This window comes from Pimephales promelas, chromosome 5 (assembly GCF_988280905.1).
Source record: "Pimephales promelas chromosome 5, fPimPro1.hap1.1, whole genome shotgun sequence".
Lineage (NCBI taxonomy): Eukaryota > Metazoa > Chordata > Actinopteri > Cypriniformes > Leuciscidae > Pimephales > Pimephales promelas.
This window is the reverse complement of record NC_142773.1, coordinates 2,350,131-2,375,392: the sequence shown is the minus strand read 5'-3', so window position 1 is coordinate 2,375,392 and position 25,262 is coordinate 2,350,131. Positions and strand designations below refer to the sequence as shown.

The following is a 25,262-nucleotide window of genomic DNA, read 5'->3' as shown; positions in this document are numbered from 1 at the left end:
CATCATAAACTAATAAACCTACTGGTCAACCTATGTAGCTTTATCAGCTCATCAAAGTCACCATGCATTTGCTTTTGCAGCTCATGAAAACAGAATCTTCTCGCCATGTCAACAATACAAACCAAACTCTTCCAGGCCTCAGCTACAACTACAGTGTTTGAGAGCGGGTCAAAGTAGATTCTGTTTGTGGGCAGCCAATGGAGACCGTAGGCTGGCATTATGCAAATTTGTTACAAACCTACGTAGGTTTGTGCAGGGAGTAAATTGCTATGATCAGATTTCTTAACTGCTTTTTGCTGTTTTCTGACCTTTGTCATTTCTGTTTTGGGATACCCATGTTTCCATGTTCCTTAATGGTAAAGGCTAGTGGCTGACACATCCCTTCTGACATTCATATACTATATGCCATCATACCAACAAATCATTGCCTTTTAACAATTCCCGGTAACAGTAATTATATTCGTCTCTTTGGTCTCTCTTATAGGCTGACAGGTAATGAACCCCTGTCCATTCTGCCACTGACCTCACAGCCAGACGAAAGGGCAGGCAAGGCACACTACAAGCTGTGTGATCGACTCAAACTGGAGAAAAAACAGCGCAGAATGTGCAGACGGGACCCTGGAGTGGCTGAAACTCTCATGGAGGCCATTAGCATGAGTGCCTTGGAGTGCCAGTACCAGTTCCGCTTTGAGAGATGGAACTGCACCTTGGAGGGCCGCTTCAGGGCTCACATTTTAAAGAGAGGTAAGTAGTGTGCGATATATACAATTACTTTTTTGGTATGTTCTATAAACCCCTCCTTTCTGAGAGCCTACTTGGCTCTGACAGCCCAGTCTGTTGTGATTGGTCTCAGCATGGACGATGTCAGAATGTTTGTTAACAGTACATTGATGCAAAGTTATTTCCAACTTCTTTTTAACTCTAAGCGAATAACAAGAATCATCCATTACCATATCTAAATTTCAGCTCCGTAGGCCTCCTTAGTACAAATGCATGCAGAGTGGATTTGCTTTTGCAGCACATGGTAACCCTCGTTTCCTGAGTTGGGAATGGAGAGGTCTCGTCGGAGGACTTTCCAATGAATTAGAATCACAATTCGTTGGAACCTCCTCCGACGAGACGTAGGAAATACGAGACGTATTTTCCATACAAAAGGGAACAGCATCTTCTCATGTCGACAATACAAACTAAACTCGTCCAGGCTTCAGCTACAACTAGAGTTGTTTTGGCAAACAATAACTTATTGTGCATTTCGATCTTTGAAACTTTGCAGATCTTTTACATGAGCAAGGTAATATCCAAAAAGCATTATAGGGGCACTTTAATTTAACCGTGTTTATCCAGTTGACTTTTCCAATGTATTCAACTGGACAAAATTTACTAAATAACTTTTGGCAAGTAATAATAAAAAAAAGAAACACTATAATTTATATTGAGATATTTTACTGTGCAAATCTCTTTTGGCACCCTCTAATACAGTTATTTTAATATATATTTACCTAATTTGTTTTACTTTGATGGCAAAGCTCCCTCAGCTGCCATTACTTCAGTCTCAGTGTTACACGATCCTTATGAGATTGTTCTAATAAGCTGATTTACTGTACTCAAGTCACCAAAAAGTGTGGTATCCACAATACAGAAAGTATAAAGAAAATATTTATTTGAAATAGAAATCATTTATAACATCATAATTGTCTTTACTGTCATTTTAGATTAATTTAATGCGTCTTTGCTGAACAAAAGTCAAGCAAGGTGAGTTTGGTGCTGCTACTAGCATTCCCTGTGGGTGAAATTCAACATAAAATCACAGGACAAATCACAGGATTGCAGGTCAGTAATGAACTATTGGCTGCCTCATAATACCCATGTTCCTTACAGGCTTCAAAGAGACGGCATTCCTCTATGCCATCTCTTCAGCAGGCCTGACCCACGCCATGGCCAAAGCCTGCAGCGCTGGACGCATGGAGCGCTGCACCTGTGATGAGGCTCCTGACCTGGAGAACCGCAAGGCTTGGCAGTGGGGTGGCTGTGGAGACAACCTCAAGTACAGCAACAAATTTGTCAAAGACTTCTTGGGTAAGAGGTCCAACAAGGACCTCCGCGCCCGGATAGACATGCACAACAGCAATGTAGGAATGAAGGTAGGCTGCTAAGATATATATTAGAACGTATTTGTCCGGTTAGTATGTTCATGTTTATTGTGTTGGGTGATTTTTTTTTTGTTTTGTTTTTTTTTGGATCAGGTGAACACAAGCTAAACTGTCTTTAAAATTGGAATCCTAAATAATGTGAGAAATATCGCTCGTGTGAAAGAAATATGCATGAGAAACTTGGAGTTATCTGCACACAATATACTCTTAAAATAGATGATTGTATCACTAGTGTTCTTTCTTTCTTTGTTGTGGTTAAAAGCTTCACACATTCTTTACGGTCACTTCAATAGTCTGTAAAAGACCCATTTTGAATAACTTAAATGTACTTTTTAATTCAGTAATTTATAATAAATTCCCATTAATCAAGGTTTGGTTTCACTTTCAGTCTAAAGAGCACTAAGTTTGTCCAAGTCCTCCATTGTTTTTGGTAAGAGAAAGAGCCGAGGTAACATTGTAAGAGTAAAAGCAAAAAAAGAAGGTACAGAAAAAGACCCATAACATAGAGCCAAAGTAAACTACAGGTCTGGCACCAACATATTGTCTCATATTGTTAGTTTTAGTTTTCGAATGAATATAAATTACAGTACCGCTCAGCAGAGGCTCAAGACATCCTCTGGCCATTTTGTCTGCGATAAGAGATTTACAACACTACATTTTTGGTCCATCTGCACATGTAAGGAGGTGTAAGGGGTTTGGGGTCAAATCCCATATGGAGAACAAACTTGGAATGTGCTAGCCTCGGCATCACCTGCATTTTAAAGCTGACGTTACACATTTTCCTCTCCTTTCTTTGTGGTGGATTTGCAGTTTTTGTTGAACAAGTCTACCACTGGTTCAAGAGAAACTGTCCAGACAGCGCCTTTTTATGCCTATCGTAAGGTTCACTTTCTTACAGAAAGGTTGAATAAATCAAACAATGTGGTTGGTAATGCTCTCTGCATAACATGAAATTTAAGGGACAGTTCATTCTAAAATGAAAAATAGGTAATAATTTACTCATCCTGCATTATGCTTTTCTTTCTTTTTCAGACCACCAAGGGAGAACTAATAATAATAAAAAATTAAATGTCCCGCTCGTGCTCATCAGCATCAATATATATATAAATATATATACATACAGTATATATATACTGTATATATGAAGAGTTCAGATGCAAAAGCCTCTAAATGCCATTTGAAATTTTCTTCTTTAATGATGATTTTTATCAAACTTGTATATTTAAGTTCAGTAATTTCACTTAAATGGCAATGATAATTACCTATTAATTGTTATTTAAGTGAAATTACTGAACTTAAATATACAAGTTTGATAAAAATAATCATGAAAGATGAAAATTTCAAATGGCATTTAGAGGCTTTTGCATCTGAACTCTTCATATATATATATATATATATATATATATATATATATATACTGTATGTGTTTTTTTTTTAAATGTAAAACTGTCACAGAATAAATTGCTACTAGACGTGTCAGATATTACAAGTGTAATGGGGGAATATGATAGGGTTTGTAAAAAAAAAAAAAAAAAAAACTAAAATTAGTTTGCAAGACTCTATTAGTGCCACAGTTCACTCCGACTCACCCAGAAAAGGCACAACAGTTGTGAGAAATCAAGATTTTAAAAAGTATCTGTGTACTTTCTTGTTTTTATAAGTTCATCTCTTGATTGGAACTCTAGTTGTCAGATGACAGTCAGAAGGACAGTTGACAGATGTGAACACGATAACTTCTTGTTGCAAACAGATAGTTTCACATAAAAGAAGAAAGTACATGGATTATATTTCATGTCGTGTTTTAATAAATCCTGATTAAAGATTAAAAACCTCAAGCATGTGTTGGAATTGTAACATCCCTTACCATAATCGTAAACTTCAGCTTCCAAGGCTTCTAAAGCAACTGTAAACACAGTTAATAATAATGTTATAACGGTTTAATTTGTCTTCTTCACAGTAAAAGTTTTATGTCCTCAGGTGACAACATAAAATACAGTTTAAAAAAATACTGTAGTGTATATTTCTCATTTATTTAAGTGTACAGTCGGCATTGAACTTTCCAAGGTTCAGGTAGATGGGAGAAAACACAATGCAGCTCTGCAACTTGGGGGTTGTATTAATAAGGAACAGGCGTTATAGCCTAAGCAAATCTTAACCATGGATTTGTAAGTTCATCCATTTTTGAACGGCCAGTCAAAGGTATTTGCTTTAGCATCAAAACACGTCTCCACGACATGGTAACAACACTACAATTCACTGAAGCCTCTTCTTCTTTCTTTACGTATGCCTTTGGGTGGCCATTATGCTAATATTTAACATTGTGAAATAGACATTGTCACAAGGTGTTTGCAGACAGGCAGACAGGCAAAGACAGATGAATTAAGTTCTCAGTTATGTACTCAAAGGGGTACAACTATATAGCGAAGGTAAATAGAACACAGCTGAAACAAAGGAACTAATAATGACTTGACCATGTAACTAAAGAGAGGCGGGAAATCAAACAAAGGAAGGCATGAACTGAAGAAATACAAACTGAAAGTCCTTGAACTGAATTAAACTAAACATAATGGTGACAGATGTTTGCGGAAGTTCTATCTAGACTTCGATTATGGTGTTTTCGGCCGGTCTGGAGCAGTGTGCTCTGTTAGATTGCATAAATCTCTTTGTGGGAGACTATGAGCTTTGTAAATTTGCAGATCTTATATTCACACACAGATACATTACACAAAGTAAAAAGAAAACATTAAAAAAAAACATCATATAGCCCATATCATCATCATACGCTGGTCAGTATTCACTGCTATTGTATGGATGATTTCAAGCGGGGCATTTTTGATTTTTTATTATCTTTGTGTGGCTTTTTTATTTTCCATGAGGAAAACAGCTTATAAATCATACTCATAATTAATACATAATAAAGTGATTATTATTTGAAAATCTAAAAATTAAAAAATCATTATGTCTATTGAATTTCCCTAAAGGAAACCCAACAACTCTACTTTGTTTCATATCAGTGGTGATTTCATTTTTAATTTTTTTTTTTTTTTTTTGGTCAAAGTTCTTTTTTTAAAAGTGCATCCTTGTAAAACTGACTGTTTAAAGCACAGATATTTCATGACAGCCGATGCGGCTTTTGATAAGGCCATAATTATGGCAATTAAGTAAGAATGAGGATAATACCTACTCCTCGGTGCCCTGCATTATATTGTTTTTCGGTCTTAGAAAGGGTAACAGCAATCAAATTATGTGGGAACATCAAAGTTATTGCCTCCATGTGCTTTTGAAATACTTGTTTTGTAAATAGTATTGCCCATCAGTTTAACTGACCTTTAAAGATTTTTCAATATAAGGGGTGACATAAGGGTTTGGTAAACACTGCACTTACTGTGTCTTTCATGTATTGCAGCTGAGCTCTGTGCTGTGTCTGCTGAGATAATTGAAGACATAAATGTTGATGTTTGGTAAAACTGTTATACCTTTGATGTGCGTCGTCTAACTTCTTTTAACATTTGTCCCGCACAGGTCATCAAGGCTGGGGTGGAGACCACCTGTAAGTGCCACGGAGTTTCAGGTTCGTGTACCGTGCAAACATGCTGGAGGCAGCTGGCACCCTTTCATGAAATTGGTAAGCAGCTCAAACAGCGTTACGAGACGTCAGTCAAAGTTGCCAGCTCCACCAATGAGGCAACTGGGGAGGGGGAAATCTCCCAGACCCGATCCCAGGGGCAACAGTCCCTTCCAGGCCCTCGACCGGACCTCATTCCCCGCACCCCCGATCTTCTTCACATTGAGGACTCGCCGAATTTTTGCAAGCTTAGCAAATATTCAGCAGGCACCTCGACCCGCAAATGCTACAAGGATAAGAACTGCGAGGCCATCTGCTGTGGCAGGGGGCACAACACTCAGAGCCGAGTGGTGACGAGACCGTGCCAGTGCCAGGTGCGCTGGTGCTGCTATGTTGAATGCAAACAGTGCACACAAAGAGAAGAGGTTTACACCTGTAAGGAGTAAAAACCATCACAATCATGCAGAATATCTTTCACCAGTCTAGGAACAGTGGAGAGAAATGAATGAGTGGAAGCCAAAAAGAAAGAAGAAGTGAAAACTTTAGGTGGATTCCCTTGTCCTAGTTTGGGGAAAGGTCTCAAAGGCATCAAATTAGTCTAAAAAAAGATGAAAGCACTTTTTGAGGGGTTTTGCAGGGCGTATTATTTTATTATTATTATGTTTTTTTTTTTCTGTTTTCCATGTGGAGCAGTGTGAAAGCTGTGTACTATACCAAGCCTAAGGAAATGGTCTACAGTTTTAAGCGACACTTTGGAACTAAATAAAACATTTCACAGAGTAATTTGTCTGCCAAAATATCAATCAGCTGCAAAGTCCAGTCTTGAACAGACAATTATTGGTCCAATGATTTGAATAATAGCTTGAAATGTCTCAAGCCGTATGTGTAAAAGTATGTGATTCTATGTGACTTAATTCCAAATGATTTAATTTGGAGATGGAATTTGCAATGACAAAATGATGTCAGATTTATCCTACATGCACATGTATTCTACACCCACACAAGAGTGTGTATGCATATGTACATAGATTAAATTACATTATAATTCTATTATATACATAGATAAAATTACATTATAATTCTATTATGTACACCACTTATCTAAGTTTGTTAAATAACCACTAACCACACAAATGTTTTATTGTTTGTGTGCTTGCATTTGTGTTGTATCTTTCTCTTTGACAAGGCCCTTAGGAAAGCAATACTTTTGATTTGTGTTTTTTCTGTGGATATAATTTGTGGAACACCGCAAGGAATAGTTCTTGCAAGGAATGAAAATGATTTGCTTTTACTTTTTTTTCTTCTTTTTTTTCTTTTGCTTGACAGTGGAAGTCTTTGCCAGTCTATTTAAGATTTAACTCTGCCTTAAATGAACTCTACAAATGACTGTTCAGGGAACAAGTGAAACCACTATGCACCATTCGATGGTAAAGAAATCCTGGAGATATCACAATGAGCATTAGTCTCCATGATTTAGGCTTCCGCTTGATGACAGATCTGTCCATCCTCATTTAAAGCTGCTGATTCAGTGCTGTAATCGTTGCAGCAGTGCTTTTCAGGACAATGCTAGTTAAATAAGAAATATGCTATGGTTCATGGTCACTTAATGCTCTGTCAGTTTCACAGAAAACTGGAGGGAGCAAATAAATGTTGAGAATAAACATGACAGCAAATGTGGGCCAGTAATCTGCTTTGGAAAGAAAGAAATTTCCCCTTTTCTGCAATGTATTTCTAGGGGGAAATAATTAACCTCAGAGATAACACATTTTCCAGATATTTATGAAAATAATGGTCGACAGTTTTTAGATTAAAATGCCCATGCTCGTAAATCAATCAGTGGTTCTTCTAAAATTACTGTTACGTTGAATCAATTCACAATTGTTGAGAGGCTGAACACAACATTTTTTTTTAATATATGAATGTCCATATATTGTAAAATAGAACATTGAAGTTCCATATTTTTGAAAATTATTTAACATAACAGCTGGGATGCTTTGTGACCTAATGACAAGATCTAAGTTTCTGATCAGACTTTTAATAATTTAAAACACCGAATTTTGACAATGTATGACTTTGTATTCAGATCACCAAACTCTGTTGAGATCCACTTAGTGTAAATAAATTATATAGAAACAAAGATATGACAACATATAAAAATTAATTATATATGCTCTTTATTTTTGTTTTTTTGTTTAGTGTGAATGAACTACTGAGTGAGAGACCGACAAAAAGAAAAAAAAAATGGCACCATTCACGCACTGAAGCTTGGAAAATCTTTTATTTATTATTTTTTAAAAGTTGTAAATAGCTATGGTTATTATCCTGTGGCATACAGACAAAAGTGAGGCACATGCATACCGCTTACATGCATTTGGACAAAAGTTTCCAGAATACTGATGTTTAGATCTGTCAAACTTGATGTTTTAAGTTCAATTACATTCAAACTGTTTTTCCCCAAAACTTTGTATGACGTGCCAAGTTCAGTGCCTTGTAAATAAATGTTATGCTGTTACGAAATTATCCTCAGAAAGCACACATATGTCGCTATGATCTCTGTGAAAGTATGTGTCATCTGGAAAGCACTGTATTTTATTTTAAATCTTATTTGTGTCAAATCTTTAAAAGTAGCAAATATACGTTTTGTTAATTTTTGAACAAATGTTGCGAAAACGTATGGTGGACGATTCAACTAGTAATGTTTTGGTGATATATTGAAGATAAGCAAATGCTCAACTATAAATATACATCCACAAAAATATGAAAAAGTCAAACATGACAGCACTACAAAAAAAAAAAAATTGTTGTATTATTATTTTGTCTAAAAATATCGAAACATCCATAAATCAAGATACATACTTGTGCAAATTTGCATACAATCTAAAGTAAAAATGTTTATATAATGCCTGCCAAAAATGCTGATATTCCATACTGAGTAATACAAATAATTCAGATAATAATTTGATGCGAAATTTAAATAGAAAATCAAGGGGTGTACGAGTACATGGGAAATAATTCTGTCAGAGAAGGGATTCATTTTTGGTAACACTTTACTTAAAGCCTTTACGTATAATGCATTAAAAAGTAAAAGCATTTTTACATCTGAAATTAATTTGTTTGCACCCTATAATGCATTGTATGGACTCATTAATAATTGTTACCACAGTCATAATACATTATAATCCATGAAAAACAACCAATTTCAGATGTAACAAGGAATCTTCAAATATTATAATGCATTTTTACTTAGGTTACAGTTATTTATGAAAAGATATAACGGATTATAATGTACTTTATGAATACCTTAAAATGCATTATACATAAAGGCTTTTAAAAAAATCTGTTACCCATTTTTTATTTTGTTTAATCTAATGAGCTGAATTCCAAGTAGTTGATGTGGAGAAATGCAAATTAAAGAATGCTTGGAAACACAAACACCTTAGCACATTACATGGAAACCAGCAATGACATAGGCCTACTTATGGGACGCAATTCTCCTCAGATGCCAGTTCACGTCACAGCTCAATAAGTATTTTGACCAACAATGTAGATATCATATATAGTTGCATTTTTGGCATGCTGCATGTTCTCAGTAATCAGTAATCTTTTTTTCATTGACAGAAGGCTTTTTTTTAGATTTTCCATTTTTTACTTTTTTTGTTGTTGTCTTGGTTCCTTAATCTTACTTTCCAATGCAACCTGTATAAAATGTATTTGGTAGGGGGAAAAGGACACAGAGACAATATGTAACTTATTTTTTAAATGTTTTATGAGCATGTGTTATTTGTACATTTTGTAAAGTTCAAGATGATTTTCTATATATTTTTTTTTTCTTTGTCTTGCATTTGGCCTATAATTGGGTATTTGCTTTTTGGGGTTGAGGTATATGTTTTCCCCTCTCAGTGTAATTGTTCCTGATGGTCAAAATAAATAATTCCCCCAAGATAAAGACAAATGCCAACACTCTAAATTTTAATTTTGCCTTTATGTCTGAAACTTTTCCTTATTCTATTATAAGGAATGCATACCAAAGAGTAAGAATATTAGCATGTAATAATACTAAACTTCAACACCCACAGTAAGACTATATATATCCCAGTTAACTGTAGCAATCTCATTCTTTGTAGCAAAACGGTAATACTGAACAATTTTATAGTACTATATTGATTATTAAATCAAATAAACATAACGTTAAGAACCAGCAAGTGAGTTCATTGTTTAGACTTGCATTCATTAAGAGTGGATCACAGACACTTAGAATTTGACCAATGCTATTTTTTTCTCTCTCTTAAATTCTAATGGCCTGGTCACTATTCTGATATTTGTCAGGGTTTGTGCAATGCTGCAACTATTAAAATGCATTATTTTTCTTTTAAGAGCAGAGATTTTTCAGTAGTTTGTCTTTGTCCACTTTTTCTTGTCTTATTGGAAACTAATTTCCTCTAAATTATTTTCCTCTACCTCATGTGTATAGCTTGTAGGTATAAACTGATCATGAATGACTGGTAAGAATGTATTTAAGTTATTTAACATCTTTGTATAACAAAGGCAAGAAAATCTGAAAATAATAAAAGATTTTTTTTTTTAAAGAATATTGAGATTCTGTGTTTCTGATTTTACAGGATTTTAGATGTGGGGATTTCATTTATATGAATATTGTTAGTCAGAAATGTCTCATTTATCTGGGTGAAATCATCTTTAAAATAAAGAAATGAGTCCAAATTTAGAAAAGAAAGAAATAATTAATTAAAGCCGCAAGCATCATTGATCGGGCCCTTACAACTTTGTGCATAACTAGGTGGATTACAGTATAAAACATGTCAGTTCATGTTGCCAATAATTATAATTGGATATTGGCATGTAGATCTCTGCAGGCCAGAACTCTGAACAAACACTGGAATTTGGGGGCAGATTGGACATTGTTTGAGTTACAAAAATCTCCTGTTTCACACCAAAACAAAAATTTGTCAGGCCACCACAAACACTCATTTCAATAAAAACTCAAAAACTACAATTTAGCATTGCAGAGGTCTTTGGATTAGACTGACTAGAATTAAACTTCCGGTCAACAGTATTTCTTGATAAGGATTTCGATTATCAGCCCTAATGTCTAAACCATCCGGGGTAGACTGACCACAAGCTATGAAAGTTTTTGCTCCTGTTGAATCTATAAGTTTGTATGAAATCAACCTTGTTTTAAGAAAAACAAGTTTTATCCGCGATCTTATGAAAAAAAAACAAAAAAAAACTACACTACCCACAATCCTAAGACTAGTAGCAACGTCTGCTGATTGGTCCAACTCGCTGTTACCATAGAAACGTTTACTTTTATGGCGAATGGCTAGAGCTACCCGTGGCTGTTGTTGTAGTGTACCGGGTTGCTCTGCATCAGGACGTAGACAGCCATACATCAGTTTTCACGCTTGAGAGTTTTCATTTACCATCCGAACCACATCGTCATATGTGACTTCAGGCAGGCAGAGATTTGGTCCAGCGGTATCTATCGAACTCCACCATTGTAAAAAGCTAACCGGAAGAGCTGTATCCCTACTAAAAAAACATTCTTTTGGTTTTCAATTTTTTCGTGACATAGGCCTATTGTTTTGCCATCATGTCTTAGCAATCACTTGAATCCCCTTGGAGGAGTATTAAAAAGTTCAGTGTGTGCGTTTTTCACAAAACTCTAAATAGCTGACTTCCTGTCGAATGGAACTTATGTCTTGCAGTGCAGAAGCTGTTCAACTCAATGAGAACTACATGTGTACAAAGTTGCTTACATATACAGTATGTGCAAGAATGTATGATATATGTACCAAGTTGAGGGGCACTGTAGTACCAAGGGGGCACTGTAGAGACCCCCTCTCTGTGCCCTAATGGCCGATGATTGCGACATGTGTACAAAGAGTTTTTGAGCATGTTAAGGGCCCCCAAAGCACCCCCAAATGATTAAAATAAATGAATAATAATCCTTAGGACAAATCTTTTTCCGAGTCACTTCGTTAATTTCGTTCGTTGAATGAACCACATGACTCAGAAAAAGATTCGTTCATTTTGATGAATGAGTTTGAACAGGAGAGTCACTAACTCACATCACTGAAGAGAGCAAGACGAGCTTTTGTGCTTATAAAACTTTGTTATATTTTTTTTTAAATGAGCGATCGTTTCGCTTGATAAGACCCTTATTAATCGTCTGGAATCGTTTAAAGCCCTTTGAACAGTTTGCAGTTTGGTCTTTTGGACCTTCAACCGTTTGGTGGCCAGTAAAGTGCATTACAATTACTGGGTAATAACTAGTACTACTAACCCTGAACCTACCCCTAAACCTACCCCTGTTCCATGTACTTACCTTATTAGCCAGTACTTGGTAAGTACATTGTAAGTACTGTACTGTAAAAGGAAGCGTTACCAAAAATCCTGGAATGTTTTCATCCAAAACCTTAATTTCTTTTTCGACTGAAGAAAGAATGACATGGATATGTTGTCTTGAGGCCATATGAGGGTGAGTAAATTATCAGCAAGAGGTTTTTTTTTTCAAGTGAACTACTTTAAAAGTTGTAAAAGTGGTATGAAGGGTTGTATTTTCATCTGAGTTTCATTCAATTAAATAATATATTCTTTTTGAAAAAAGTAACCTATGCTGCCAGGTTAACATTTAATATAACACAACTATACAATCAAGTGCAAACAAAGACATGCCATCAAGTTTCCTGTTCTTGCCTTTATCCTGTTTTGGGAGCACAGAGATTAATTACAAACAGGAAACAGTTGTCTCAAGGTGCTTTTCTGCAATGACAGATTTCTGAAAAGACTCTATATTGGATGGCTTTCATATCTGTATACAGTGGTGTGAATAAGTGTTTGCCCCCATGCTAAAGTTGCCTAAAAAGAGGAATAAAAAATCATGTTTTGGATATTGATCTTAATGCCTTAATTAGAAAAATGAGGAAAACTCCAACCTTTAAGGACACAAATTTTCTTTGTGAATGAATAATGTATCATAAATAAATAAAAGTTTTTCCTAAAATACAGGGTGCATAAGTCATTGCCCCCCTATGTTAAAGGGTTAGTTCACCCAAAAATGAAAATTAAGTCATTAATTACTCACCCCCATGCTGTACCAACCCCGTAAGACCTTCGTTCATCTTCGGAACACAAATAAAGATATTTTTGATTGAATCTGAGGGCTGGATGACTCTTCCATAGACAGCCTGAGGGACTGCCTCTTGAAGGCCCAGAAAGTCATTAAAAGAAAAGGTTTAAATATTCCATGTGCCTACAGTGGCTCAACTATAACTTTATCAAGCGACGAGAATACTTTTTGTGCAAAAAAAAAAACGTAAATAACGACTTTATTCGACTTTCCATTACTTCCTTATGGGCGCATGCGCGAGAACTGAGACGAGACCGTTCTTCTTCGACTACTTTTTGTTACCGGCTGCTCACCGCTTAGGAGTTTTACCGCCCCCTACCGTATAAGATGACGTACTGATATAGCCGGAGGCGCAAAACGTTCTGTTTACAAGCAGTACGTCATCTTATACGGTAGGGGGCGGTAAAACTCCTAAGCGGTGAGCAGCCGGTAACAAAAAGTAGTCGAAGAAGAACGGTCTCGTCTCAGTTCTCGCGCATGCGCCCATAAGGAAGTAATGGAAGTCGAATAAAGTCGTTATTTGCGGGGTTTTTTTTCGCACAAAAAGTAGTCTCGTCGCTTGATAAAGTTATAGTTGAGCCACTGTAGGCACATGGAATATTTAAACCTTTTCTTTTAATGACTTTCTGGGCCGTCAAGAGGCAGTCCCTCAGGCTGTCTATGGAAGAGTCATCCAGCCCTCAGATTCAATCAAAAATATCTTTATTTGTGTTCCGAAGATGAGCGAAGGTCTTACGGGGTTGGTACAGCATGGGGGTGAGTAATTAATGACTTAATTTTCATTTTTGGGTGAACTAACCCTTTAAATTCCCATAGAGTCAGGCAGATTTTTATTTTTAAAAGCCAGTTATTTCATGGATCCAGGCTAATATGCATCCTGATAAAGTTCCCTTGGCCTTTGGAATTAAAATATCCCCACATCATCACACACCTTCCACCACACCTAGAGATTGGCATGGGGTACTTTCCATAAGATCATCTTTCAATGCAAATCAAACCAGCTATTAGGCTAACTGAAGTAAAACCATGCCAATCTGGAATGCGGGAATAGTATCTTCCAATGTCCTTCTCTATTTGGAGATAGAGGTTGAATTTGTTGCCACCAGAGATGTAATTAGTGAGAATTGGTGAGCTGAGAGGACGATGCACATCTGGGCAGATGGATAGGAAGGGGTGATAAATAAAATATATAATTTCATCTTTTTTTAGCATATTTTTGACATGTCTTGGTACCAAAGTCTTTAATGTTTTGTAAAACATAAACAACAAAGTAACATTTATATGCACCTCTCTCATGAAATGTTTTTGCAAACATTGAAACACTGTTCAACATCATGCTGACATAATTTAAGGACCTCTGATTATGTTGAATCAGAAGTGAAACAACTTTGCCAGATTATGATACTAGTTCCCCAATGAGGATCTTTTGTTCGGTCAAGGCCCTCAATTTCTTCACCAGCTGTCACGATACAATTTACAAAAGTGGAGAGGAGGACTCAAGTGCAGTGAAGGGATTATTTATTAACAAAATAAAACAAAATACAAAGCAAAAACCCACAAGGGGGAAAACATAATAAATGAAACATATAACAACACTGAACTAGGAGAACAAACACTGACTATGAACATGACTACCATCACAGGGAAACTGGGGTAACTAAAGACAAAGATCCGACAAAGACAGCAAACAAGAGGAGACTTAAATAGGGAACAAATCAAGAGGGAACAGGTGGAAGAACTCAAACACTAATCAGGTAACAAGTGGGAGGGATCAAACAATGACTGGGGTACATGGCCCAACATTAAAAAACACCCATGTGCAACACAAGACAGGACAGACACGTGACACCAGCTGTGTAAAGTCTTACAGTGAGAGAGCTCTGACTTTCTGACCAACAACATTCATGTGCTAAGAATATTAGAAAATTGCTCATAAAAGTGATTTAGTATTGACAAATCTACTTCAGTTAAAAAGTAATAGTTCACCCAAAAATAAACATTCGCTATAATTTACTCATCCTCATACTGACCATTTTTCTTCAGTGGAAAACAAAAAGTATTTAGCAAAATGTAAACACTATTTTCCATACAATGAAAGCATAGACCATTGAATGTCAAGATCCAGAAAATATAATAATCACCTTAAAAGTTATCGTCTCGGTTACATATGGTAACCCTCGTTCCCTGAGGGAGGGAATGGAGACGTAGGTCAGACTGACCTATAGGAATCTCGCTAGTTGAGCCAATTTACTTCGAGTGAATCTAAAACAAGCCAATGCACATTGGCGTGCAATCATTTGCAACAGCTGCGCGTCCTCGTCAGCGTGGGTATATAACGAGCGGCTGTGAGATTGCACTTCAGTTTTTTGCTGAGGAGCCAAACTTGGGAAGCTGGCCAAGACACATCTCGTGGACGGCGCCTGTGCTGAAGTGATGGTGTTAAGTACCTCTGGGTTTAAGTCACCTAGAACCTCCGTGTGCCGTCCAGGGACCAGACATGGAGTTTCCAGAGGTCTGGACGCAGGTGCCAAAGGGTGCCCCGTCTCTGAGTCAGAAGATCCTTCCTCAGAGGAATGGGCCAGGGAGGGACTGTCACAAGGAGCATGACTTCTGGGAACCAGGTCCAAGTGGGCCAGTAGGGAGCCACCAGAAGGACCTGCTCCTTGTCCTCCCTGACTTTGCACAGTGTCTGCGCAAGAAGGCTCACTGGGGGAAACGCATATTTGCGAAGGCCCCGGGGCCAGCTGTGTGCCAGTGCGTCGGTGCCGAGTGTTCCCTCGGTCAGGGAGTAAAACAGCTGGCAGTGGGAGGAGGAGGCAAACAGGTCTACCTGAGCCTCCCCGAACTCTCTGCAGATCAGCTGAACCACCTGGGAGTGGAGTCGCCATTCTCCCAGGAGCACAGCTCGTCGGCCACATGGTTGAGCACACCGGGGACATACATGGCTCGAAGCGACCTCAGATGCTTCTGACTCCAGAGGAGGAGATGACGGGCGAGTTGCGACGGGAGCGTAGACCACCTTGCTGGTTGATATACGCAACGGTCGCAGTGTTGTCTGTACGGACCAGCACGTCCCTGCCCTGCAGCGGCCTTTTCAGACGGCGCAGAGCGTGGTGTACTGCTAGCAACTCGAGGCAATTGATATGCCAATGCAGATGAGGGTCCATCCACACCCCTGATACGTGGCACCCCAAACGGTGGCATAGGCATCTGTGAATACCACAGCGTGCCTGAATACCTGTTCAAAGGGGACTCCTGCCCGAAGGAACGAGGGATCTGACCACGGGCTGAAGGTCTGACGGCAGGCCGGTGTGATTGGTCTGACGGCAGGCCGATGTGATGCCACGCCTGCCATGCCATGCCATGCCAGGGTTACCGCTGCTGCTGCTGCCATATGCCCCAGGAGCCTCTGAAAGAATTTCAGTGGGACCGCCATCCTGCCCTTGAACGTGTTCAAGCAGTCCAGCACCGACTGAGTGCGCTGCTCTGTGAGGCGCGCTGTTTGTGTGACCGTATCCAACTCCATACCGAGAAAAGAGATCCTATGCACGGGGGCGAGTTTGCTCTTCTCCCAGTTGATCCGAAGACGCAACTGGCTGAGGTGCACAAGGTCCCTGTGATCACATAACTGATCTCGAGAGTGTGCTAGTATAAGCCAGTCGTCGAGATAGTTGAACACCCTGTTCTCTCATGGGAACAAGGGCCCCCTCCGAGACTTTTGTGAAGACATGGGGGGACAGGGACAGCCCGAAGGGTAGGACCTTGTACTGATATGCTCGACCCTCGAATGCAAAGCGCAGAAACGGCCTGTGTCGAGGGAGAATCGAGACATGAAAGTACGTGTCTGCAAACGCGTCTGTATCGCTGCAAACCAATCTCGGGGACGGATGCATTCGAAGATGCGTTTGTGTGTGAGCATTTTGAACGGTAGCTTGTGGAGGCTCCGATTCAAAACTCGCAGCTCCAAGATCGGTCGTAACCCACCACCTTTCTTGGGTACAATGAAGTAGGAACTGTAGTGCCCTGACTTCATATCGGCTGGAGGGACCGGCCGTATCGCGTCCTTCGCTAGTAGGACTGCGATCTCCGTGCGCAAGACATGGGCATCGGCTGCTCTCACCAAAGTGGAGTGGATGGCCCGAAACTTGGGGGGACGCCGGGCGAACTGAATCGCATAGCCGAACCTGATGGTCCTGATGAGCCAGCGAGACGGACTGGGGAGCACAAACCAGGCTCTCAGAGACCATACAAGCGGGACCAACGGAACCATAGGCGTACCCGTAGTGGGGCAGCGAAGTGGAACACTGGGACCAGGCTGGGGGGGGCTCTCTCTGGGGGGCAGCCCGCAGCAGGGTCTGAGTGTGCTGTGAAGCGCTTACCTGGTTCCACGGGGCAGGAGGTGCGGGAGGCGGCTTGGTGGCGTTCTCGGACCGTACACTGCTGCCAGCTGGCGATAGAAGAGGAGGATGAGAGTGGTAAGGATTTTGTCCCCCCACTGCTCTCCGAGTCCTCTTCGGACCCAGAGATGGTAGAAACTGCTCTTTTATTGAAAATTTGGGTACCACTGGCTCTGGAACAAACAACAGATTTTCCACCCGGCCCTCTTCCGGGGGTGGGAGCGATGCGGTTATCGTCTCCTGGAGAGCAATCCCTGCCATCTCTGGGTTGCCCGTCCTAGGGCCGCTTGCTCTTGGCTTTGCCGCCCCTCTTGGCGGGGGCCTGGATGGGCGGGGCGTCCCGACTGCGACTGGCTCCGCGGCACCACTTCAGTGGATGCTGCTGCTGCGGCGCGGGAGCCGGGGAGGGCGCAGGCAGATGCGACGAGCAGACTGAGGAGCCGCCGGCAGTGGGGTGGAGGCAGCAGCTGACCGCCGTGGCAGGATGTGTTTGATGGCCTTAGTCTGCTTCTATACAGCCGAGAACTGCTGGGCAAAGTTCTCGACCGCGTCGCCGAAGAGGCCGGTCTGGGACACGGGGGCGTTGAGGAACCGGAGCTTGACGATTTCGGGCAGTAAAAGGTGCCGTCCACGTCCCAGTGAGCTCCTCATGCACCTCCGGGAAGAATGGCACTGGGGTGGGTTGCTGAGAACCACCGTGCACCACCCCGAGATAACCTCGAGGGTTCGGGACACGGTGGAGGGTTCCACACAAGCCCGACCCTCTCAGCGGCCCGGGAAAGCATGGCCATCATCTCCGGGTCCGTATCGGGCACCGCTGGCACCCCTGGCAGCAGCTCCGACACGTCGTCAACGGAAATATCTGACCCACCCTCCGATGCCGCGATCGACATCTGTTCATCGTGGTTAACACCAAAAGACACGACTAGTTCACATCACGTGGATGGTCCAGTGCGCTCTCTTGGCAGTTCAAATGGTTGCGGAGGCTGAGAGGGGTGAGGGTTCCTGAGGGGTGAGGGTTCCTAGGGGGTTGGTTCCCCGAAGGAAGCACGCTCACCGTTATCCTCAGGTCACCCGCGCAAGCGGCCAAAGCAACCCTCATTTGAGGATTGGAATGGGGCACCGGCACGGGGACTCCGCCCCCTTGCAGGAGCGAGAGTCTCGACCGCAGCTCCAAGATGGCCATGTTCCCGCAGTGAGAACATGACTTATCCACGAACGCCGATTGTGCGCATTCAATGCCCAGACACACAATACAGCATTCGTGACCATCCCCCGATCCCAGGAAATGACCGCATCCAGAAACACACAGATAGGACGTCATCTTTAAAAAGACGCGAACTATCTGTGTAAGCTCTTTTAGGAAATACTCTCAGTGATGCTGAAGCACGCAGGGAAACAGTTGCTGCGATCACGAACGGGAATGTGCACACGTGCGTGCGCTGATTCTCTCTCGTGGTCTTACCAGCCGTTAAACGGCTTTTTGATCTTTGCTCTTGAGAGAGAGAGAGAGAGAGAGAGAGAGAGAGACAGAAGAAAACTGCTTGCACTGCTGTGCCGTCACGCCCACACCAAGGATGAGAGATCTTCCTGACTTGCTGTGAGAATTCACTCTTAGTAGAGGAATCGAAGTTTAGGCTCCGAAGCAAAAGGCTGAAGTGCAATCACACAGCCACTCGTTATATACCCGCACTGACGAGGACGCGCAGCTGTTGCAAATGATTACACGCCAATGTGCATTGGCTTGTTTTAGATTCACTCGAAGTAAATTGGCTCTCTAGCGAGATTCCTATAGGTCAGTCTGACCTACGTTGTTGTGACTGACCGATAGGGAACTTTAGAAATTTCTGTGCTATATTTCAAGTCTTCTGAAGCCATTTGATAACTTTGTGATAAACAGACTAAAATTGACATTTTTGTTCACTAATCATCCAAAGCTCTCAAATCTCAATCATGGTTTGATGTTAATTATGCAGAATTCCATAGGTTAATTGATGGGAATCTAACCTATGACCTTTGCTTTGCATGACAGCATGTTCACTATGAACTCCAATGTAAGTTCTTACAGGATATGAACCGTCCCCCGGTCCAGAGACATGTATGGTGTTAGTAGGGTTGCCAACCGTTCCGGATATTAAGGAATTGTTCAGTATTTGTCACATAAAAGTCTTGTTCCGTATTGAACTGACACGGAACGCACTTTGTTCTGTATTTTTGAGAATCAGTTCAGTGCAATGGGCTCTATGCACGGCGTTATTTCCGGTGAAGGATTAAGGATGCTCGATAACTTCCGCCGATCATAGAGTCCAATGCAATACCGAGAATTTATATTGAATTTTATACTCCATGATTATACTAATGAAACGTTAGTCACAAAAACAGATAAAACAGACACCCCTCGTTGTGTTTATGCTTCTTTTAAAAATTATATTAAATAAACATAACTATATATAAAATGACATCTAAACGTATGTACGTTTCGTTTCAAAGACGGGAGGACAGTAAATATTGAAGACTCTGCCATAATCCCGTTTTCTCCGGTTTTCCTCCGCTTTAATCTACACAACCGGAAATGGACGAGCATCCTTACGTCAAATGCGGAACTTATGCGTGCATATAGCCCATTCCATGACAGACACATTTTCTAATATATCTCAGACAGACTATGAATGAAGACCTCACCAGTTGAGCCACTTGTGATCGACTAGTTTTACCACAACTTAGTTAAAATATCCTATAATCTAGAGCGATCTTGCCTGCGAGCTTGAGCTTCTAATGGCGCGGACGCAAAACCAGGACTGGATTTAAAGCACATTCCTCTCTGCACTCTAAGTCAGTGTTTCCCAACCCTGTTCCTGGCAGCACACCAACACTGCACGTGTTCTTTGTCTCCCTTATCAAACACACCTGATTCAACTCATCAGCTCATAATCGGATGGGTTAATGAGCTGATGAGTTGAATCAGGTGTGTTTGATTAAGGAGACAAAGAATACGTGCAGTGTTGGTGTGCCGCTAGGAACAGGGTTGGGAAACACTGCTCTAAGCATTCTGTTATCACTCCGATTCCGTCCACTACGGGTTTTCCAGTCTCACTCACAGGAAAAACTGCTCCATGTTCAATCGATTTTAAAAGATAATCTTATGTTTTACTGACTGCAAGAATTTTTTTTACATTTTATTGTTAAATGCATCAGTATCATGCTCTTTGAGAGATCAAAATTAAGAGCTTCAACACATGAACTGCTCGTTAAACAAAGATAAAGCATTGATTTGTACTAGGACAATAAAGAGGGCTCAAACATCTGAGTCTCAGTCTACATTACATTATCAATGGTGTTTTAGGATGCCAAACAATTATTATAATAATGTAATAATGATTTAAATAATTATTCATATAGCCTATATAGGCTACTATATAAATGAAAATGAATATTTCAAAAGTATATTTTAATCAACATTACACTATAATATAGGAAAATTAAAATACTTTTGTCCTATTTCTACACTTGCAAGAAATAAACCCTAGAGCTTTTATTTAGGAGAAAACAGATGTTTATTTAGGAGAAACAGACCCTAAGTTTTAGTTCAGGCTGATCATATTAATCAAGCTTGCCATCAGCTGACATTCAGATGATCATGATGTTAGAGCAGCTCCTCCATTCACTTATTCTTTCGATTCCTCACAATTCCATGGATGCAAGCTGTACTGTAACACCCTGTTGCCTCTAGTACTCCATGTGTTGTTAATCTAAGATGTTAGTAATCTTAGGTTGGTAATCTATTGTGTATTTATCTCAGATCTGTTATGGTACCTTTATTACTTTGAACTTATATCAAGTGTCCATTCAATGTACTGTAACATACGCAAGTGAAACTTTCTGCATCATGTGGTAATGTAATTCTGCTGGATCTGCTTGACCACGGCGGGGCTTAGTCCAAAACATACAGTTTGCTTCGAATGTCAGTGAAGTCTGTATCATTTGATAAAAGTGGTCCTGACTGAATATTATTGTCAGATGCATTACTAGAGAAACTGAGCTTTACTATATTTCTTCAATAAAAGCTTGTTGTGGTGGTTTAAAACTAAATGGTGTATTGTATGTCAGAGAATGTTCAGTTTCCACAATCGTTTGTAGTTAGATCATCACAAATCCTATCATATATCTGACTGACTTGTGTTGTAGAATTACAATCATTAGCATGGCTACTCTCATTACATTAGTTTTTCCTCCCTTGGGCTGCTCTCAACTCACTCTGACGAACCGTATGGCCCTTATTCCAAGCATGCATCACCCCTCCTAGCTTCCTGTCCTCTGCCAGGCTCTAATGCCAGTGCGGTGTACTGTAATCCTGCAACGTTTTGACAGCTGTTACCATTGAGGAAGTGGGTGCAACTAGAGCAAAGACTGTAAAAAATACCAAGCAGACACACACACACACAAAAGAAATCTGTTTCCTCTGTTCTCACCATTTTGTCTGCTAAGCCCCACGACAGGGTTGACATGGTCAAGAAGGGTGGGAAAGTGAGGTAATTTGTCAGTCTAAACTCTTGTGTGAAAAAAGCCCAAAAGTACACACCAGTCCTCTCACTACCCTCAAATTGAGCAGAAGTTTGTAGCTGCCCATTCCATAGAGGTTTTGTACTGAAACATGTTTCATTCTGTCTGAGGTTGGATGTGAAACCAAAGGCTATGAGGTGAAGAAGCCACAGAAATGGAAGCGTTTGCACTGCAAGTTAACATTGTTTACACAGGTAGTGCTTCTAGGCAACTATAGCTCTATTCGGATGGGATTAGTTTTACAGGGGTAAATGGAATAATGTCATTTTACCACAGGATATCTGTAATATTAATGGCCAACTTGCACAGGATAAGAAATCTCTGTAAAACTAGCAGAGTGGGAGGGGTGACTATTTACTCACCACCGTCACCTCCCTGTTGTCATGTGTATATCATGTTGCTTGCTGATGTCACGTGTGCAAACACATATCTATATCACCTATATATAACTGTTAGGTCCAGTTGATTGATTTATTAAAGAGCCCCTATCATGCATTTTTGAAAATGACTAAAAGGGAATGAAAACATCCTTCAAAGATTTATTTCTGAAAGTACACCGTAGGCTATATAAAGTTATTGTCTTTCAAAAGTGAGAGTCGACTCTGAGTCTATGAAATGAATTGTTTTTGAAACAAGTCATTAGCTGTTTCGTAGTGATGTAGATTTGAAACATAAGCATACTGGCCGTGCCCAGTTACTGCGCGGGCAGACGGAAGTGTAAAGTTGAAGTCTAGAACACAAATACTTCAGCTGAATAGCATCATGTCGAGAAGACGCTGTGTTGTACAATGCAAAGATAGTTCAGCCCCTTGAGCATGTGAAGAATCGGTGGTTAGAGTTCATATTTGCAACGATACCACAACAGTATAGTCCGATTGTGTTCTCATCATTTTAATGATGAATCATTCAAAAACATAAATGAATTCAAATGTGGATTCGCAAGCAGGTTGTTCCTGAAGGAGGGCTCAGTACCCCCACAGTGTATATGGATCAGCTTCCTCCTACGAATCACAAACTGTAAGTATTATTAATAATTGTTGCTTTTATGGGTTTTGTACCGTCGGGGCGCGAGGGGGGAAGGCGCAATAAGTATGTATGTGTGTGTGTGTGTGTGTGTGTAAGTTACGCTCAGCTCAGCTTCTAGGTCTCCAATGTCATTTTTTTTAAATATGTGAAATGTTTGTCGCTGTTATTGGAGTTGTCATAAAGAATAGAGCGTCTTGCAGTACTGCAGTGCTTTATCAATATGTTTATGCATTATGCTAACAAACAATAACTGACTGGGTCATCTGACCAATCACCGCCGATTAGTGCCACGCAAAGGAGTGGTTTGGAAAAATGAGTCGTTGTACGAATCATTTGGGAGTCGGTGAGCAAATCAGGTAAAAATAAATGCATATTATAAGACAACAAAAGTGTTTTTTGTCATTGCATTCATGTTGTTGGGGACTCCCAGAACAATATTAGGAACATTTTAAATGCCATAATAGGTGCTCTTTAATTAAATTAATTACATTCTGATTGGATTTTATTGCTAATAGGCACTTACCTAAAGCTAAAATAAATTTTGTGCCTCTGACAAGTGCTTCTTATTGATCTGAATGGTATGTGGAAGACACATACAGTAAGTTTTGCAACTGAATGCTTTTACAAATACTCCATACTCCCAAAACCGCAGAAAACAACTTTTAAACAGGTAATGACGGATTATTTACATACATAATTGCAGCGGGTTTATTCACACGGGATTAGTATTACCTGATGTAATTTTTACATAATTATTTTACTCTATGTAAAACTAATCCCTGTCAGGGTTCTGCCCTGGCAGCTTTTATGTCTTTGTTTCATGTCTCTATAGAGCTGTTTACACCTGGCCACTTCATACCGGAGATGTCCACAACACCGCACAGCGAAACGAAATATGAAAATCAAACCGCAAACTATCTTTACTCCAGTACTTCATGTGTTTTCTCAGATCGGATAGCTATCTGATTTATCAAAACAATTCCATTTACACCTGGTCACATAAATGTGTTTTTGTGAAACGGATATAAATATGATCTTCAATTCACACGCTATGTGCAGATTTAGTAAAGTGCATGTCACCGAAAGCAACAGATATGAGCCGAATTTTATTGATCATCGGCTAATTTCAAAATCAGCAAAGACAGCAATATGAGAGATCAGCAACAGAACTGGTAAGATCATTTCATTTCTTTACTTTTAATGAAGTTGGTAGTGTTAAGCGTCTGCGACTTACTTTCACTTTGATTTGCGATATATTGCGGCGCGTTGGCTTGATGAATAGGCACTCAGCTGCTCATCCACCCCTTCTTAAATGACCGCCAGCACGCGCGTTGGGCCGTTTAGTGAAACTGACGACGCACATATAGCCTATGATCTAACGGCAGATGGAGTAAAACGGTAAATCTTCATTATGAGTCCTAATCATAAATAGAGTGCATGTTCTCAATAACAGTTTAAATAAATAAAAGAATGATTTAAACAATGTTTTACTTCTGATATTTAACATTTAGATTAAATGTGCCATTCTCATTAATGGAGTTAAACACTTAAACTACATGAAATCATTAGGCTACTTAGAAGTTACAAAAAAAAATTATATTCAATGAATAGAAATAGACCTATTTGTTGTGGATGCAATGCTTTCGAACACTTTTCTTCTGGCATGCTGTGTTTTAACTAGAGATAACTGCTAATCATGATAATAGCAGATTGTCTGAGAAAATTGTTTCGTGCAAATATAATGCACAACCATCTGTTTCCATTAAAATATAAATCAATTAAAAATACTATTTGGCCAGTGGAAAAGATTGAGAATCTCTGAAATGTATTTAACACTATTTGATTTATTCATTCAAAAATAAGGGAACGATATAGGCTACTAAAAAATATATATATGTTTGTAATAATGTGACGGCATTTCATATTTTCCTAACGTCTTGTACCGTTAAACTTGGTATCACGTGGATGAATAATCATATGCAAATGATATGCAGATGATGATATGCATATTTAAACTAGGCGTTGTAATCTCCAAATATGGTTATTTTGGGGAGGAGACGCACGTGCGCACAATCTCCCGCTGACTGGGATATATAAAGTGAATTCTGCACTGGTTCTGGCTGGTTGCGGCTCAGCCAGTGTGGCTGTGAATTTGCTTTGCTGCTTCGTTAAGTCACTTCCTGTTGCCAGCAGGTGGCGCTATGACTGTGGGTGACTTTCTGTTGCGTTTAGGGCATCGCTCCAAGAGACTTTTCTGTGCGTCTGGACATGGTAGATGTACCACAGAAATTTCGTACATGTCGGTCAAACATGTGACGGGGGCTGCTTCGTTAAAAGTCACTTCCTGTTGCCACTAGGTGGCGCTATGACTGTGGGTGAATGTCGGCATATAGATTTGTTCAGGGCAGGACTCTTGT

The 25,262-nt window shown here is 39.9% G+C and overlaps 1 protein-coding gene across 1 annotated transcript in view; it reads left to right on the top strand.

Moving 5' to 3' along the window:
• wnt9a (wingless-type MMTV integration site family, member 9A) overlaps positions 1-10,296 on the top strand; it is a 76,059-nt gene extending 65,763 nt beyond the window's left edge. The window contains exons 2-4 of the mRNA XM_039679256.2: positions 485-744; positions 1,879-2,141; positions 5,673-10,296. Coding sequence (XP_039535190.1) covers positions 485-744; positions 1,879-2,141; positions 5,673-6,161 — 1,012 coding nt within the window. The 3' untranslated portion in view covers positions 6,162-10,296. The remainder of the gene's footprint in view (positions 1-484; positions 745-1,878; positions 2,142-5,672) is intronic.
• Positions 10,297-25,262: the final 14,966 nt, after the last annotated feature.